At 43.1% G+C, this 20,402-nt stretch overlaps 1 protein-coding gene across 1 annotated transcript in view; it reads left to right on the top strand.

Annotated features, from left to right (window-relative positions):
* Window positions 1-983: 983 nt before the first annotated feature.
* The window catches only part of tmtc2a (transmembrane O-mannosyltransferase targeting cadherins 2a), a 62,465-nt gene continuing 43,046 nt past the window's right edge, over window positions 984-20,402 (top strand). The window contains exon 1 of the mRNA XM_073480765.1: window positions 984-1,373. Coding sequence (XP_073336866.1) covers window positions 1,291-1,373 — 83 coding nt within the window. The 5' untranslated portion in view covers window positions 984-1,290. The remainder of the gene's footprint in view (window positions 1,374-20,402) is intronic.

The raw sequence follows: 20,402 nt of genomic DNA, 5'->3' as shown, positions 1-20,402 counted from the left end.
GTCTTGGCGTATATGTTGCCTGATATGTGCCAGTATTACTTTTTATGTGACAGAAAAAGATGCTTGCCATGACTTTTCATTATTAAACTCTCAGTGTATTGTACTGTAAAATATCCTACCCCCGTTACATATCTATGTGCACAAGTGTTTGACTTAATTTGAGGGATAATTGCAAAACAGATTGCGCATATCAGGCAATATATCGATATCATGGCATCGGCACAAAGAATCAAACATTAGTCCGGCTTTGCGTATTGTACATTTTACATCTTCTTCTATCTTTTTTAAAAATGTTTATTATTCTTATAATTTCTTACATTCTTAAAAAAAACAGCATTCAGAGTGGAAGGCAAAGGAAGACTTTCATTGTTCATTTTTACATTTGACGTTAAATCTAAGGTATTACTTTTGTTTTAAAGATTATTAATTTTTGGTAAAATGCAGTGTGTTTACTGGCATTTTTCCTCTACAGAATATGTTTTAACTGTGTTTTAAACATTTTGACTGTGTTTGTACTGAATAGTCCATATTTTTTAATATTTAATTATTTCAACTGAGGTTAAAACAGATTTTTAGGCTTTACTTTAAAATTAAAAGTAATTTCTGTAAAGATAAAATACCACAAATGTAAATTAACTACATTATTTATGAGTAAAACAGAGACTGATTGTACTCGAGGTGTTAAATCAACATTGAAAACGTTTATAAATATAAATATATAAATATATTAATATGAATATACATATAAATATAAATATGAATATCCTCTTCGCCCGCCTGTGCAGCCTGCTTCTCATTCTACTCCATCACTAATGCATAAAAACACATTTACTCATCTCCACCACTCTCCACCTCCTTTTCCTCCAGTGCGGAGCCCAGTGCGCATGCGCGGCCTGGGTGGAAAAACCACATGCGTCTCCCCGCTCTGCTCTCTCCAGTGCCAAGGCGGAGAGATGCGCACACCGAGGACGCCGCAGCACAGAAATGCGCACAGCTCCGAGCCGGACCCGGCGGTAGCTTCGCCTCCTCGCAGCCCCGACCCGTCTCTCAACACAATGGGTTAGAAGGGAACATGGCAAACTTTGACACACTTTGCATGCCGCGGGAGGTGAACCCTGGAGAGCTGCGCTGGCGAGCGGCTGATTTGAGAGCACAATAACACAGAGACTTTGACAGAGCCGGTGGTGGTTGTGTGGACGGTGGTGGTGTTTGTGGTGTGAGGGGAGGAGGGGGGGGGACCTGATTCCAGTCATTTCTATCCCGGCTTCTCTCCCACTTTGCCTTTGAGAGATGATCACGGAGCTGGTGTGCACCGCCGTGGCTGTGGGTCTCTATCTGAACACGCTGGACGCAGATTTCTGCTACGATGACAGGTAGGTTTCGCCATCAACCCATCCCCAGCACCATCCGCTGCTCTCCCCCCCCACACCGCTTGTCATCTCCTCTCGTTACCTCCGCGCCTTCCCCGCATGTTTTGCATGTGCTTTTTGTCCGCAGCCTGTCATAAATCACTGCTTATTCTCCAGCTGTAGTCAAAGACAGGGCAGGAGGAAGGGGAGTAGAGTGAAACCATGTAACAATAGGTGGTGGATTCTCCTAACTTGGGCTGATGTCTTCACATGGTCCCATGTCCATCAGCTCTAAGAGGTGAAGTTCAACACGTTGTGAAGTGCGAGCAGCCCGCTGAGCGCATGAAGTGGCTCAGATGCTCTTTTGTGTGGATGAAGCAGCACTCACGCCTGTTTGTTTTTTTTTTTATTTAACAATGCCCCGCACCCTGGGGGGAATTAAAGCTCATTTGACCCGGGCAGTTTCATTTTGCAAACAGCTGAACAAACATGTCAACACCGTCATGCTGCGTGAGAGAGAGAGTCTGTGCAGCCCTGGTGGACTGTGGTGAGGGGTAGAGGTGGAGGAGACACATGATTTTAAACTTGTGAACAGTAATATAATACAGTGCAGAGATTCTGTTAATTAGTGATTATTCTGCTGATTTAAAGGGGCACTATGTAGTTTTGGAAATTAAATTCAAACAATACAATAGTGCAAATTCAGAAATATTTGTTTTTCGCATATCTGAATAAACAAGCTGTTCTCAGGGGAAAATAAGGTCCCCAGAGCACTGTGTGAAGCTAGGAAGGTGGCAGGGCCCGCCACATATAAACAAAGTAAAACAGCATGAAATTGTGTTGTCCTTTAAGGTCAGTTTGTTTATTCAGTTCATTCAATCAAGTTTGTTCGTTTAGTTTGTTGAGGCATAAAAACACACCAGTCTGTCTTTTCTCTTTAAGTCCATAAAATGTCAAAAAGATGGTGAAAAAGTCTCATCGCCGTTCCCCTGAGCCCCAAAATAACATCTTCAAATTGCTTCTTTAGTCGGACCAACAGTCCAAAACTCAAAGACTCTTCATTCACTGTCATAAATGACGAAGAAAAGCAGCGAGTCCTCACATTTAAGAATCTGGAACGAACTGATATTTGACACATTTCCTTGAAAAATGACTGAAATGATTAATCATTAATAAGATTTGCCGATTCATTATTTCGATCGACTAAGCGATTAACGGACTGACCGTTGCAGCTCTGCTCCTGCGAATTTACACCATTAAGATCAATATCGAGGGGACAAAAGAGAAAACCATACTAGGCTGCGGACCCTGCCACCTTTCTAGCTTCAAACAATGCTCTGGGGACCTTACTTTCCTCCTGAGAACAGCTTGTTTATTCAGTTATGGTAAAGAGTTTGTATTATTACCTCATTAATACTGTAAATATTAAAATTCTGGGTTTGAATTTCTTCTCCAAAACTACATAGTGCCCCTTTTAAAATAACATTTTTCTTTCACAAAATGTTTATTCTCTGACTTTTTCCTCAAATAATCGGCCTTTTTCTTCTTCTTAAATATTCCACACTTTCACCTAGGGCTGCAACTAATGATTATCGTCATTGTTGATTGATCTGTTGATTGTTTATTGATTAATCGATGAGTTGTTTGGTCTATAAATGCCAGAAAATGGTGAAAAATGTTGTTTTGTCCACAACCCAAAGATTTACAGTCACAGAGGAGTAAAGAAATCAGAAAATATTCACATTAATAAGCTGGAATCGGAGAATTTTGACGATTATCAAAAAAGTTTGTGATTAATTTAATAGCTGACAACTAAAGTCTGTTGTGTTTCGCATTCACAAGAAAGAAAAACATGCTGTTACATCGTCTTGAAGGCCGTACAGCTGTGCTCGTGAGAGTAATCACCCTTCGTGTAAATGTTCAGTAGTTGCACCACAGCTGCTCCAACTGGAACAGGTAGTTCTTCTTTCACTCTGAGCGCTGCGTGTGCGTACAGGATTTTGGCTCCTGCAACAGTCCTGTCAAAATTGCTGATAATTAGTCTTCTCATTATCAAGGGTGAACACTACTGATATGCTCGGTATGTGGTAGATTTCTCCTGGGGATTAAAAAGAACGGCCGGACAGCGAGCGGGTCGCCTCCCTCAGTCGGTGGTTGCTGTCTGGTATGCATCTCCAGACACCCCTTAAAGGTCAAAGATCCCCCCACTTTACTTTTCAGCACCATCAGTGACCCCTCTGTCAGAGCAAGACGGAGTGTGTGTGGAGGTGAAGGTAGCGGAGAAACATAGAGCGGTGGTAGAAATGAGCTCCGTATGCCTGCGTCTCCAGTTCTATCCCAGCGGCTCTTCATCCATCAGCCTCGTCTCTGCGTGCGACCGTGACACCGCGAGGTTGTCAGGGAAAAAAGGCCTTCGGTGACATATTACCCGCGGCGCTGCCCTGCCCGCTCCGGCCTACGCTCGCACTCCATCCCCTCGGTGAAAGTTCAGTATCCGCCGACGCCGTGTATCTATCAAAGTCACCATGGTAATTTGCACTCTGGGGGGACACGGGCTGGCGTTTTGGCTCAGCGCCCTCAGATGGAGGAGGTTGAATACCAATCAGAGGTCTGACCTTCTCTGGTCGTTTATCAAACGGCGTCGTCTCTCGGGGTCAAGAGTCACGCGCTCTCGGTCTCTTCCCTCGGGAATTAGGAGAGAGTTACGAGCAAGAGAGGGCAGGAGAGTTGAAGTGATCGTTCTGGTCTGGAGATGTCTGAAAAAGATTGTCTTGCACGTAGACAAATTTGTTTTTTCCGAGGCTGGGACGATCTTATCCGACCTTTCACCCTATAATCAAATTGTGGGTGGATGTCACATGCGGTCCCTGACGTGGAAGACGAGATGGCGAGGCTGATAGTTCTCCTATGTCGAGGCACTTCAAGTTGTGGGGATGTTCTGGCCGCTCTCTGCTTTTCCAATCATGTCAAGTGTTTTTCCTGGGCACTGCTCAGGGCCCAGCCAAGCGCTCTCTTGGCCAATGGTAATCCCAATGAAAAGCCTCTGCGTGTGAAATGACTAAGTTTTACAGGAGCTGGGAGAGGACTTGAGCCAGGCCATTTTTGATCTGGGGGGAAAAATGAAGACGTGATCTGTTGGTTTACGGTCAGGCTTTTTCTTGGGTTAAGCCAGAAGGATTCACAGTGCTGATATGCTCATGTTTGTACAGGCTGTTAGACTGATCGCTTGAGAGTTTGATTGGAAATGAATTCACCGTCACCTTTGAACTCGCCTTTGAATACTCATCATCGAGGCTTTGACAGCTTAACAAATGAGGCTCCACATGATGAGGACGTTTAAACAACACGTTCTGACAAGTGGACCCGGTAATGGATATCTTTAGCGAGAAGACGAGGACGTTAGTCTGCAGACACCGAGAGTAAAGCGAGGACAGGAGATAAAAGAGGCGTCAAGGCGAAATGAAATGCATCCTAAGTGGCTTTCAGCATTCAGAGTCATGCATCCCAACACATCTGTGACCCCAATCACGTCACAGACGCCGCGGCGAACTCAGAAATGCATTATGGTCCCTCTGGGGTTTGATGCGAAAAACATCTTCCCTCTTTGTTTCAAGAGCAAAACAATTTCATCTCCGAGCGAGGGGCTCGGTTTGGGCTCGGTTTGGATTTCACTGAATGGCACATTCCCGTCACAATTTCAGCTTCATTCTGTAATTGAAATATCCGAACCATTCAAACTGAAAACAATTAGATAGACCGCACAGATTACACGGAGGTGACACAGAGCAGTGACGCCGGAGATGAAAGAAGACCACAGAGCCTGTTCGCTGCAACATCTGTTACTTTTCTAGCTCGGTTTCTGAGGTCGACCAATAAATGCATCAATGTGGGGATTGTCTTTAAGAAGTGCCCTTTCATCACAGTTCAAACCATAGCGCCGCCTTTATGCATGTTAATGCTGCACACATTGTTTAACCCCCCGGGATCACCTATAAATTTGAACAATACCTCTGTGAAAACCTCCAAAGAGCCTTAAGCAAAAACATGGAACAAACTGAGCTTCCTTTCGTTTGTTTCTCATGTTACTGCGAGTCGTTCCATGTATGAATCTCTACGCAAAGCAAGCATGTGGAGGTACGCTCGGTTAATAAGAAGCATTGTTGTGTCAGGAATGTTCATGCGCTTGTATCAACTGAGATAAGAGAAGCAGTAAATTCAGTTTCAAGCAGGAGGAGGCCACTTTTCTGGTTTCGGGGGGCAGCATGGTGGCGCAGCGGTTGGCGCTGTTGCCTCACAGGAAGCCGGGGCAGGGCCGGGTACTGTGGCTTCCTCCCACGGTCCAAAAGACATGCAAGTCAAGTCAATTGGTCACTCTAAATTGCCCGTGAGCGTGAATGGTTGTTTGTCCCTATACGTCAGCCCTGTGATGAACTGGCGACTTGTCCAGGGTTTACCCTGCTGCTTGCCCAATGTCGGCTGGGATCGGCTCCAGCTCCCCTCGTGAACCTGTAAAGGATAAGCGGATGGATGTTTCTGGGTTTCTTTGCTACTGACTACTAACTTATTGTACCATGACCAGTGTGTCTGATCAATTTGTTGTTGCTTGTTACCCACTGAAAAGGCAGTTACATCACTAACAACAAACTCCAACGCTGTATCCAGGTTTTAATGTAACGCCCTTGGTTTAGCCTCATGAACTAAAGATACGCTTTCATGTTTCAAGTTCAAACCTAATGGTGCGGGTCACAGTACAGTTTGTAACGTTAAATTTGTTGAGCGGGCGCATTTGATGCATTGTGTTCCATCAAAAGGAGCCATGTCATCTCTGAATCATCCCTGTTTTTTGATAACTGCTCATAATTGTTATCTCTTATGGTTTGGCACTCCCAAGGCTCGCTGGTGATGGGTTTCAGCCCACTGTAGTAAACGATGCCAGGAATATCTGAGCCTCCAGTGGGGTAATTATCTAAAACATGTGCCCTAGTTGTGTTGAGGCTGTTTAAGTTGCAGTATGTGCCCGGAGCGGATAAATATTGAGGGAAGATGTAGGCTAATGAAATGAGTGAGCGAAATCTCTTCGGCTGAGGTGTAAGCAACACAGCCGAGGTGAAAACACGTGTCGTGTCTGTCAGGATGAATATTCATTGTAAGCTTTTTAGAAAATGACTAACGCTGCCTACAGACACGAAGAGAATTAAAGCGAACAATGCGGTGAGCTAAGCTCGTGAAGAAAGTGTTTATGAATAGTAATTTGAGACGAAGCAAGAGGCTTTTAGCTAGATTTGCGTACATAAGGGATTATGTGTTTTCAGGGAGGAACAGGCAAACCTCATAAAAATGTGGTTTGGTGGTGAAAAAAAGATTTCGCCATCTCATGCACCACCCCAGTGTGTTTAAACATGTTCTTTTACTTATTGACCATGAAAAGACTTTTTGGTATTGATGTCTTGTTTTTGCAGTCCGCGGCCTCCTTAGATTTTAGTGGTGGAGGGCCGGGGACCATCAGTCAAACAATAGGAAGGCAGCAGCAAAGAGTCCCATTTTGATTACTTGCAGATTTCATTCACGAAAGCACTTAGTGGTCAACTGCAGATGTTGTGGCTTTGAAACTGCTCTAAAGCCACAAATGGAGGCTTAAACCCACTCAATATGTTGAATGGGGTGAATTAGAATCTCTCTTCGGGTTCATAACGGTGTCCAGTTCGATGTCTAAGGAAAGAAACGGTGGTAGATGTGCTGAAGACAGAGGATGAACTGTAAAAGCCCATCTTGTTGCGCCGGGATGTGCTCCAGCTTTTACAATCCTTAACGGGGCAGGGAAAACAGTCTTCTGGCAAACGGAGGAGCTTGCATGGCTTGCTCTTCATAATGAAAGGGTACTGAGGCACGCACAAGGCAGGTTTTTATAATCAGAAACATTTTGTGAAGGATATTGTCATAATAAACAAAATCTCCTTCACGTGCAGCGCTAAGCCAACGTGAACTTGAGTTGAGGTTTCCTCTCACTTCTCTGTCCTTGCTATTTGACATCTTCCTTGAGCTTTCAACTGATTTGAGGCATCTTTTGTAACACCTACTACAGTAACCTTGAGTGTGTCTCGAAGCAGTCAGATCACCACAGCACTTCCCAGGAACCTTAGCTGCTGCTACTCCACAACAAAGAAAATTTAAACCCCTGATTTTGTGATCTGCAGGTTAAAATAATTGGATACTCAAGGCGTGGATGTGCCTCTCGCCTCGCCTCCCATCAGTGTCATCTGGGGCTGGCTACTTGTGATGGATGGATGAATTTGTTTAATGTTTTTTGTGTAGATAAAGCAGAAGTAGACAACCTTTCAACTTTCCCTCTTTCCCTGTGGTATAACTGTTAGTGACATGGCTACCAGTAGCATCCTGGCTGAAGTCCAAAGCAAAAAATCACAGCAAGAATCCCAGTTTGACTTAGAAACCTTGATCTCACTGTGCCCCGTTTTAAGCCGTCTCATGTCCTGGTGGTAAGGTAAAACACCTATCAGCGTTTGTGTATTGTATTGTAAGTTATGTATTGCAAGTTTAAGATTCAGATTAATTCAGTCATAACATACATAAATATAAATCTAGTTTTAGGGAAGCAAAGTCTGGAAGGTAAAGTATGACAGACACAGAGGGCAGCGTAATGTAATTGGGCTGAAGTGTTGATTAAACCGATGAGTCGATTGACAGAAAATGAATGGTCAACAGTTTTGATAATAAAGTAATTATGTAATTTGAAAAGTAGAAACCGATATATTATTCGGCAGATATTATCAGCCAGTATTGGCCTGTCACAGATAGATGTCCAATATGTGTCGCTATAAAAACAGAACAGTTTTTACAGAACATAATGCAGAAAATGATTAATTAATTTATGATTATTAAATTAAGTTTACTTTTGACAATAAAGTTTATCGTTGAACTGTTAAATATCCTGCCGCCATTACATATCTATCTTTGTCTTATCCTTATCCTACTCTTTGATAACACACACATTTGAGGGAAAGTGATATAAAAAAAAATAAAAAAATCAGTATCTGTCTGGACCTTATTTGAAGAATTCACTATTTCTGGACTTTTCATGTACTAAAATAGTCACAGAGAAAATAATCACTGGACTATTTGATATTGGAGCCCTGTAATATTAATTCAGACACAATGTAGACAAAACATGATATGTGATTGTCCTAAAACTAATATCATGAGCAACTGTTTGTTTCAGCTTTGGTTGATTCCTCTGTTCTCTGCCAGCTGCAGGCCGACATGACTGGCTCAATAGCTACGGTGCTTCATACCACCCCAGTCTCTGCAACCACTTCTCATAAGACACGGATAAGAAATAGGTTTGTTTATTTTTAGGATGTCCGTCCTTTAGTCCCATTAGGGTCCATGCGATGCATGATGCTGGTCGAGGCTGCATCTGCTAACCCTTGGCCGGCCCTTATGCTTCACAGGCCGCAGTCGACCCGCCCGTCTGCCAAGACATGACCGCCAAACCTCAGTCCCACGACCCTCCCTGTAAACACACCATATGTGGATCCCAAAACACTGGTATCCACGGACAACAGGGCTTACAATTTCGCCAGCGCCCTTTAAGATACACATGCCAAAGCTGTGCATTCGTCAAGTAACACCCGTGCTAGATTTGGGAGGGATGACAACCTCAAACTAAAGATAAAGGGGTGAAAACATCTCACAAGTTTCTTATCTGGCTGACCATATGTGTCCATCTCGTGTCCATCTCGCTCTTCCCTAACGGAGACCTCTCACAACTGTGTTCAGCAGCTCGGGGTTGAATTTCTCCCTCAGCGCACTAAACTCACTTTGTAAGCAAAGCTCCTTTTTGTGGCGTTGGATTACACTTAGAAGCTGGCATCCACTTTCCCTCTTTAAACCACGAGGTGGACTCCAAAACAACTTACAGCAGTTGTGGCGTAATACAAAACCGAACCCAAGCTTGGGGATCACACGAATTGCAGGCAGTTACCCTTTCTACCTTTTGTAATCAATAGCCGTTGAGTATCATCTTTCAGCGACTGTGGAGGGGTTTTTTTTCGTCTGGAGCCCAGAACAGCTGTCAGAACAGAAAATCAAACGTGTTTTTTTTTCTGCTGCACTTGACAAAGCGCTCACATTTCACTACAGCTTGTAGCAGTTCTGAGTGTGGAGGCACTCTGAAGTGAGCTCTGACTTTCCTCAGAACCTGAAGAGGTCTGTTTGTGCATGTGGAGGTTGTGTTTGTGTTTTTCATGCGTGCTGACAGCTGTCAGTAGATCAGAACGACGGAGCCAATGGGAGGTTCTCCACCTAATCGGGCTACTGTTCATTTAATTGCACCATTAAAACATTTTTTGGGCAGGTTGTTGTTATTTGACCTACTTTTTGGACCATTTTGACAGTTTCCACCATCAAAACGAGAGGCTGTATCCCAAAAAATAGACCCCTCCTCTGAGCCAAGCGATATGATTGAGTCTAACAGAGCACTGAGTTCAGTGGGCTCAGCTGAAGGCTCAGCAGGCTCTGGTTTCATGCATGTTGGTTGTGCGATCGTCGAGCGGTGCATGCAGGCGGGCGAACGATGCTGACATAAGTTGAACTTTAAGAACTACTTTGACATTTTGGGAAACTCTTAATAGCTTGGGGTAGATAAGAAAACCGATGCCACTTTCATGTTGGATTCCTAACTAAATGGAGCCAGAACCAGGGGGTGATTATTAGCCTAGCTTAGCATAAAGACTGGAAGCAGAGGAAAAGCTAGCTTAGCATTACCAGAGACAAGCAGCCTGGCATAGTGAAGTGCTTGAATGTTGTCGTCACTGCGAGACGGCTAGCAAGCAGTGAAGACTCCACTGGTTGCAGAGCTAATTTAGACGTTTCTTGCTTCTTTCAGTCTTGATGCTAAAATAGGCAAAAAAGGAGCTAAATCTAAAACTGCAACCTGTTGTTATGACTCCTTGGTTTTTGTATGGCTTAAACAAATCAACACAGTATAATATGCTAATTTGTTAGCTTTATATCGGCTGCTAGGCAAATTTTGTGACCTTCAGCCAGAGCAAAGCCAGCCGATTCTTCCTGTTTCCTCCTTTTATGCAAAGCTAAACTCACAGGCCTGTGGCTGTAGTTTTATTTTTAACCCTACAGACATTGCAATAATATCCACCTTCTCAAAAAAAGCAAATAAAAATATCACCGCAAAATACTCAATAGGTCCTTTAATCTTGCCAGTACTTACCATATTCAAAAGATTCGCAAATGAAGACCTCAATGTAAGCTCCAGCCTTTGGGATTCTTTGAACTTTGGTATGCAAATAAAGTGCACACATACCAGCCGGTTGAAGCGAGCCGCACTAACATCTTTAAACTGCCTGCTGCTATCGTCACCTGAAGCAATAACATCTTTTTTCCCCAAGCCCCGAGCTTTAGCTGAGTTTGGAGAAAAAGCTCCTGAAGATCAAGTAAGGAATAAATGTTTATATATCGCAAAACAAGCAATTTGTTTGACAAATACCTGTAATGTGACGAGGTGAAAATCGCTGTGCCGTGCAAGCAGCGATGAAACTCCCATTCATCTCAGCATGGCATTTTGACACTGTGCTGTGCCTTAATTATAATATAAGTGCCAGGCGCTTCACAAAACCAATAGGGATTCATTAGCTTGGCAACCCTGGCACTGAACCCTGGCCGAGCACTGTGCACACTCCTTTCCTTCTTCACGCATGGCTACTCCAGCTAACTCTTGTAAAATATACTAAGTCTTTCTGGGTCAGAACCGGGCCAACTGTAGATTACCTGATGTGTAGGGGGGGTAAATCGGTTTGTGCTTCTCACCTCATAAAAACCTGAGAGGGGGAGATTGAGAGACTTGGTGTGAGGGCTTTGGGAGATTTAAGGTTCAGGAGAGATCAGATGACAGCCTTTGCAACCTTTACTCAAGGGCGCAGTTATAGTGTTTGGTGTTGTGATGTAGGAGGAGAGAAGTGATTATACTTGAAGCTTTGTCGCTCAAGTGTGCTACAGTTGGGGTTTGTTTGCCTTCCATGTCTTTGTAGCAAGACATCAGAGACTTTATGATGAAAAACTGTGGAAATAGAACCTGGAGGAGGACATCATGGCTGCAGACAAACTTTTTCCACCACTACATCCTGTGTAGTTTAGTATTAGCATTCAAAGTACTTTTACTTCCCAACTATGCTCAGCTGAAGTACTTCAGTAAATTTATTTTGCTCCGTTAGCTGGAAGCTATTGGCTCCATCAGCCAAACACACCACAGGACATTGCTGTCCACCAGCTGCTAACAGCTAACTAGCTTCCGTCCTGCTGATTTCAACACGTTTTGTTGTTCACAATGTTGCATTATCTGGGAAAAAAGAAAATTTTGATAATGACTTAACTGCATCCTTTTGATTTTAATGCGTCATATTTTTTGTAGGTCTTGTGCTGAGAAGCCCATCAGTCCAAAATGAAAATGTTGTTTCTTTTGATATTTATCATCTTCAGTTGTTGGTTGGGTTGAAAGTGTTAGCATTCAACGTACTTTTACCAACAAACTATACTCAACTGAAGTACTTAAGTACCTTTTTTTAGCTCTGTTAGCTGTAAGCTATTAGCTCTGTAGCTGTTAGCTCTGTTAGCCTAATACGTCGGACACTGCTGTCCACGGGCTGCTAACAAATACCTCTCCTCCTGCTGAATTCAACACAGATTTGGTTTTCCACAATGTAGCATTATCTGGGAAAAAATAGGATGTGTACCCTTTTACTACCTCGTGGAAAAGCTAAAGTCGTTTGCTAAGCGATAGATACATACAAATTTGTCCTGGAGCTCAGCTCATCCCAAAGACATTTTGTTTCGTCCCTGAGACAACAGTATGACATTGATCTTGAGTCTTGATTTAGTAAATTATCTTTGAATTTATGACCCTATCTTAATTTCTACATGCATAAAAACATTTATAAAGTTTCAACTTTCCAGATAACATAAATCTTCTGTCATCTGTCCAGAGTTTATAAATGTTTGGAAGGAATCAAGTGTGTTCATTTTTCATCCCCATCTACATGATTTACGCTACGGGGGGAGATTGCCTTTCTCCTTTTCCTGTTTCCTCCTGATAAGCTCTAAAAGCGGAAAAACCACGCTTGATAACACAGATAGAGGAAGTGTGGAGGTCCCAGTGCAGCCGTGTTGTTTAGAGGTTCCCTCATTGTGGCACAATGGAAAGCTATTTAGAGGAGTGAGAAGAGATGATAGTGATGATTATATATAGAAATAGAAGGAATTGGCAACTGTGGTGGGAAAAAAATGTAGATTTGTTAAAAAAAGAGAGAGAATCTGCAGTTGGATTTGAAATTGTAATTTCCTGCTTCACCATATAGCTGCAGCTTTTGGTTTTGTGGCACATCATTTCCAGCCCAATCGAAACACCAACTCGCTCTCTCTTGGCTCGACTGGAAGGTAATTATCCCGTGTTTAGAACCATAAAACACATCATCCTTCAAGTTAACTATCCTCCTTAATTTTCTACACAGGGTCGGGAAACATTTAAACCAATTTCCCCATCTTGATGGACTGCGCTTTTAAGCATTGCTCAATCGTCCGCTCACCCATCTCACGGAGGCTGACTGAGCTCCTCCATTTCTGCAGAGTTAGGCCCATGATGGGATCAGTGGCTGGTATTTCAGGTACTCTGAGCTGTGCTGGAGATAAGGTGAATCGCTGGTTACGTAAACATGGCAGTTCTGACTGTCAGCGAGCCACAGAGGAAGTGAGCCTTGATAAATGGGAGAAATCTGCATTAGATAGCGGCTGTTTCCCGCCTCAGTCGGCTCGAGATAAACCAGCCACCGTATTTATCTTTCTGCAGGATGTAATTTTGTTGATATTCATGGATCAATGGATATGGGAAAGGCTGTATTGTTACTGTGCTTTCATGATGAGCTATGACAACAGTCCCATTAATTTTTGATGCGTTTTGGTGGAAATCTACCACACCACAGTTTTATCTCCTTCACAGTTCACGCCTTCAATTTACTATTTTCATCTTTTTATCTGGTGGACTGTACTGAAGGTCACTGAATTATGCATGTTTTGCTTTTTGATGGTTTATACGAGCTCTGTGATGCATTTGCACTTTCATTTTGATAAGAGACACGCCGCGGGGAGCTCGGACTCTGTCAATACTTTGATTGGTTGCCCCCTGCTGGAAAGAAATCCAGTATCAGAAGCAATTAATCATTCTTTTTCAGTGAATTTGAACTTCCAGAGACGCTGTCCTGTTGTAGATTGGTATCTGCGCTCTGTAGACATGGACAGCCGACAGATTAGAGGTCACTACAGAGTGCGACGGTGCCGGCTCATCCACCACACTGTGCGCTACATCAGAAAATCCACACAGACGTTTTCCCCCAAGGCTGACTCATTACCGTGATACCACATCCAGCCAATCCATTACAGAGGTGGCTGACAACGACAATTTAATCCACACACCGCAGCCTCTCTTGTTTCCCCCTGCTTTGACCAGCAGCATCTTCTCACTGAGTGTTATCAACACAAGGAACATACCATGTGACATCCCTCATCCAGACAGGAAAAAATGTGTCTGAGCGGTATAATGAACCTATCCTGGTGTAATTTTTCTTTTCTCTTTGATACACACAGACGTATGGAACGCATGCTATCTTTAGCATAGCATTTTACAGGAAAAGTTTTGGATATTGTACGCTTATTTTCTTTTTGTAGAGAGCGAGATGAGAAAATTGATACCACTCATGTCTTTTACCATAAATATGAAGCTACCACCAGTAGCTAGCTAAGTTAGCTTAGCACAAAGGCTAGAAACATGGAAGGAGCTAGCTTGTTTCTGTCCAAAGGTAACAAAATATGCCCACCAGCACCTCTGAAGCTCACTAACTAACATGTTAGTTCTAGTTTGCAAAAAGTAAAAATGGCACTTTTGCTATTTTATGGAGGGGATGCTATCATTAGCATAGTTATCAGTGCATCAACTGTTTTTGTTTGGCAGCTGTAGATATGTTTCAGGAAAGGTGTTAGGATATATGCGTTTATTCACTTTCTTGCCGAGAGTTGGATGAGAAGATTGGGGGGGGGCTAGCTTTAGCATAGTGTCAGTGCATCAACTGCTTTTGTTTTGCAGCTGTAGAGAAGCTACAGTTCAAGTTTTGGGAAATATATTCTTATTTACTTTCTTGTCGAGAGTTAGATGAGCAGATTGACACCACTCTAACGTCTTTACTGTAAATATGAAGCTACCACCAGTAGCTAGCCAATAGCTTACCTAATTTAAGTTAGCTTGGAATGTAAACAGGGGGAAACGGCGAGCCAGGCTCTGTAAGAAAGTGACAAAATATGTCTACCGACATCTCTAAAGCTCACTTATTAACATGCTATATCTGCTTTGTTTCATTTTTTCTTTTCAAGTGAGCTTTGGATGTTCTTGTGGGTGGATTTTGTGACCTTCAGACATAGCCAGTCTATGCTAAGCTACGCTAACTGGCTGTTGAACTTCTCCTTTAAGCGTACAGACTCATGTCAGTCCTTTGTTTTGTTTTTTTTCACAGTGGAAATGAGGGGGAAGTGATCTGTTTCTTTCCATCAGTGCTGTCTCTCGCTGTGATTTATGTGTATGTATTGAATAACAAAAAGAACAACTTGGCTACACTCACTTGTAACCCAGTCTTCCATACAAATGTCATGACGTTGTGGCATGACATCATGTCTGCTTGTCCCTGCAGTCCATCTCAGAAGGGAATATGGTACTTTTATGATGTTATACGATGCGTTTTATGGTTTCATAATGGAGTTTCCTGCAGCATTTTAAAGAGGGCCATATATTTTGGAACCCCTGCTGATAGTTTGACAAACTTGGATTATATTAAACCTCCCCTGCAGGGAAATACATCTGACATATTTTTATTATTGCACTGAAGTCTGCTGGTGTCATAATTAAAAGGCCGTTGATAGAAGTCGTATTGCTCAGGTGTTTCACAGCTGAATGGAAATGTGGCTCCGGTTAAAAGTACCTTTGAACCACTTTAGACAACTTTTGCCTTGTCCTATACGTTAAGGGTCAAATGGATGGGGTTTGCACTTTAGCGATGACTTCATTGAGAGTCGAGTCGAGGCAAATGGGTTCGTTGTACCAGCCGTGTTCAACAGATCACAGATCAGAATTTGAAAAGATCTTAGATAATTAGCGCAGATCCTTGAAAGGAAGACAGATTTGGTTTGGGTTGGCCCCGGTGGTAGCACTCTATAGCTGCCGTTTCTCTCTCCCTAATGCTGGAATGTGACAACTGGTCACGGCAGAAGAAAGGAAGGCCTATTCGGGATTGGATACAGTGCTGTACGGTCGGTTAGCGCAGCATACTTGGCCATTACAAATGCTGCATGCGAATCTGACCAGTGAAAGCTGTCAAAGCAGGAAGAAGCCGGAGTGTGACACTGTGGGGTGTTTTGTTTCCTGTACGACGCTCGCCCACTCTTTACATACAACAGAAAAGGCACAAATCCTCTACATTCCTAAACTAGCTGCATTTTATTTATTTTTTAATTTTATGATCAGATTACAAACTAATTCTGATGGAGCATTAAAGTGTTTTTTTTTTGTTTAATCAGAGACAGAAGGCTTTTGAGCAGAAACAGAATGCTGCTTTGTTTCTCCAGCTGCTCCCTTGGCAGCGCTGCAGCACTCAGATCCTCAACTGGCTCCGTGATTTGTCATCAGCAATTAAAGTTGTCCTCATTATAATCTCCGCAGCAGATCAAAAATGATCCGGTTTCTTGAAGGAACTCCGAAGTTCGGTTTCCAGACCTGTACCACAAACTATGGACTCTTCATATCCTCTCTCTTTCCTATGAGCGACTTTACAGCAGAACAAGTTCAGTACTTCAAGTTTCAGTGGTTTTCACGGTCTGCTACATAATTTTTTGGTGCAGACTAGAGAAAAGAAACTTTTTTCCTTGGCAAGGGACGGTCCACCCAGCTTGCCAAGGTCCGCCACGCCGTTGATTCCAGTGAATTTACTGGGCTGCAGCACCCTGGAGAGGGTACTGGTGGGTATTGTTGATGCAGCGTGTCCACACCTGGTGCTCTGCGTGAGTGCATTCAAATTATACAGCTGAACTAAGGTGAGAAGTGAGCAGAGGACATTTGCGGTTCAGAGCCGTGACTCTTCACGACCCATCAACATTCATCTGTCCCCCGTGCGGACAAATCGATTGCCAGGCAACGTTTTTGTCCCCAGTGTTCGAGTCAAATTTGGATTCACATGTGGAAGGAAGTGGGGGCTCCCATAATGATGAGTTCAGGTGACGGGGAGGTGCGCGTTTTTTATAGGTCACTGTGCCAACACCCCGCAGCTTTACTGGAAGTAGGCCAGCGGAATTGATTGTAGAAGCAGAAGGTTCAGTGAATTAAAGAGTCGAGGGAAAAAGGGAAAAAGGAGTACCTGGTGCTGAAAAAAAAAAATACATGATCACGTGCCGGTGATAGTGAGACAGTCATCCAACTGGGGGATGGAACAGTAACCATGGTTACCTCGGCAGAATATTTGGGCAGGAAAATGACGGCTCTTTGGTCACTTTTTCAAGAATCCAACAAAGTAACACAACCCACATACCCCAATCCTAAAATATGACATCATAAAATGATATTTTTTCCCCCTCATTCAAATAATATTTGGAGTTTTGAATAAAGTCACAGCCCTGTTGCTCATTTCTATGTGTTATAATTGAGATAGTAAAATTGGCAAGCAGCAAATAAAAGAATGGATTCTGTTCAAATTCCTGCAGAAGCGACGATGTTGTATCTGTCGCAGCGAGCCGGGACACAGCAACATCTGTCTGGCATTTTAAATCGTATCCCCCTCCGCCTGCACACAGCCGTGATTTATGCATTGTTTGTCTAAGTCAGAGAACAGCACTTAGTCCGTTTTTAATCAAGCATCGCATTTATCACTGTGGATGCAGGCGACTCGGGGAGGCCACCCCTAATTACCCGTCCGCTGTCAGACGCTGTAATCAACTGTCGAGACTCGCGCTGGATGCAGAACTTGGACGGACTGATTGGCTGCTCGTTTGTTTTCCTCGTACATACTGGAGGTGGTTTTCTGGTTGGATGGAGGGTGTGAAAGTTGGCCACTGTTTCACTGATAAGAGCTGGATGTGTGTGAAAGCCAACATTTTTTAGAAACCCTATAAAACTCTCAGCGTGCACTGCTCCTGGACATTGGCTAATTTAAATACATTTTCTCACTGTGCATGCTGTTGGGCACAGTACCATACTGTAGGCATGTGGCATATTTATTGGGTGTTTTTTAAAATACCAAGGAATTTCACATTAAGAGCTCCTATCTCGAAGCACGAGGGAGAAACGAGACAGAAAGTTCCTGGTGGTCTTCGGGGCGTTCATGGAGGTGTGAAATTGTAATTTGCTGTTGAACTGGACTGTAAACTCCTCAAACCTCAGTCTCAAGTGTTTTTCTATTTGATTGCATTCACACAGTTTGTTTTATTAATAGCACAGACACTCTGTGTGGCAGGTCCGCTTGGAAACTTGCGAAAACGTGCTTTAACAAGCAGCCACAAAGACTTCTTGCACATCCGCCGCTGTCATGTTCATCACACTGCAGAAAACTCAATTAATTCCACAGCTGTTTTGAGACAAGAGTTTTGACCTCCTCAAATCCCCACCCAGTCTTTTCCTTTACAGCCTCCGCTACGTTTAAAACCCTGCGGGAGGGTAAAGCATTAGTTTTATTAGCCATTGATTTCCCGTAGCCTTTCCTCCCCGGTGAGACAGAGGATTCATCACAGTCTTTTATTGACACCATCACTCAGGGGGCGCGACGGCGGTGGGCTCGCCCTCCGTTTTTAGCTGAGGTGGCAGTGGTGCTGGCGCTTGTTGTCAGATCACCTCTATTTTGTGCGACCAGCTAATGGGAAGTGATCAATCAATCGCTTAGATGGAGATAAAGACTCGGCGATCAATCTGCTGAAAAATAGATGAAGGAGTCGCACTCCCAGTGACTCGGTTCATAATTTTTTCAACCACAAGAAATGTAAGATGGTACTGAAAAACGCCTGTGTAAAATGCAATATGCAGTGGACTCCGTTAGCTTAGATTAGCATAAAGACAGGTAGCAGTGGGAAAGCATTTCTTGGCAATAAGCTAACCTCCTTTCTGTGTTTACTTTTGTGTTTGTGTTCAGATTAAATAAATAGGATTTAACATGTTAACTGGTTGGGTTTTAGAGCTGTTGTGTGAACTTTGGACGGAGCTACAGTAGCTGTTTGCTTCCAGCCTTTTTAAACTAAGCTAATCACCACCTGGTCAGGGTTGCCAGGTCTGTGTGACATAACCAGCCCAATGGCCAAACAAAACCAGCCCGAACCAGCCCAGCGGCTAATAAAACCATTCTAATCCTGGAAATTAGAAATATGCCCTTTCCAAACCAGCTTTTTTTTGCTTTCCCCTTCACTTTCCCCTCTTCATCCCTGCTTAGAATGTAATCTTATTATGATATCCCTGTAGTTAATGCCATACCTTATTTCAACTGAAAATGTATAATGTTGCATGTCCTTAAAGTAAATACATGTCTAACTGGCCTTTGTATTTACTGATAGTATTTTTGTTTTTCAACGGATACACACTATCCTGAGAATCTGCAACTTTTTGGTAATATACACAACACATTCATGTGTTATTAGGTTGTGTATTTGCTGAATTAAAATGGTTAATTAAATTAAATTAAGTTAAACTAAAAAAAACTGCTTTCTCTGGGCGTTATATTTCTCCCAGAGGTTGCCAGCTAGCTAGCCAGTCGGGAAACTGTTTGCGGCAACTCTTCAAAAGTAGCACAATTTCATGCAAAAATAGCAGACCTGGAAACCCTGCACCTGCTTCAAGCGTCATACTTAATGGTCCTGCATGAGAGTGGTATCTATCTTCTCATCTACTTTTCAGAAAGAAAGCTAATAGGTGTATTTCCCAAAGGTATTAGGTTACCGTTAAATATATCCTTGCAAAACAGGTGTAGACATTTTGCTTTGCAGTTCGACATGAGGTATTATGTCAGGATCAGTCGTTGTTGGGGATTAAACAAAATCAGTTTGGAGCTCAGACTTGAACCAGTCAACCGATGATGGAGCCGTTCTCTCCTTTGTTGAAACATCAAGACAAACCCTTCCTGCACCTGACAAGATGAACATGAAAAAGGCTCGAATCATGTCGGATTTCTGGATCTACAACATCTATTTGAAGCTGGATTATATTTTGGACTCATGGTGATTGTTACGGGTTCAGATACAACACTGGGCGTCTTCAAAACTCTCCATTTAATGATTGATTTGGCTTCTTGCTGCCAAACGAGCACACAGTCGATGCTTTTGAGACTAATATCTTGTAAACAGCTCGTAGGATGGCAAATGAGGCAATCTTTGATGTTCAGGTAATGAACATATAAGCATGCACACTATTATTTATTCATCAATCAGTACATATTTTCTAGTTGCACATCCATGTTTTGTACAATTGGTTGACCCTGGTGTATTTTGAAGTTTCTGCTAATCAGGAAACCGGCTACACAGGGGACATGAAAGCAAGTCCTTGGCCTGACAAAAGAGAGACAGCCAGCTTCCTGACGCTTTGCTCAGGCTGTTTCAGCCTCTTTGAAGCCCGGAGCCCCCGGAAGAAATCTGTTTCTCCTGATTGGCTGCTCGGAGAGACTGAGGATGTAGAGGAGACTTTATCTCAATCAGTTTTGAGTTGACTGTTGGGTCGGCTTGATGATGAGGCTAAAACAGCTGGACTCCAGTGATGAGGAGGAACTATCCTGAAGTCTTTTGATCACAGCAATTAAAGTCATGAATAGTTAAAGGCCCTGGTACTTTGTTGGACTTTGTTAGTCAGATATTGATGTGAGTGAAACATAACAAAGTTTGCAATTATCCTCATACCGACGTTAGCGGTCTGCACAGAGTAAAAACAGTCTGTCCAGCTGCTTCCAGGTCCTTGAACAGCTTCCT

Source organism: Pagrus major, chromosome 14, assembly GCF_040436345.1.
Source record: "Pagrus major chromosome 14, Pma_NU_1.0".
NCBI classification, from domain to species: Eukaryota; Metazoa; Chordata; class Actinopteri; order Spariformes; family Sparidae; genus Pagrus; species Pagrus major.
The sequence above is the reverse complement of the archived record's forward strand: the minus strand, read 5'-3'. Positions and strand labels throughout refer to the sequence as shown.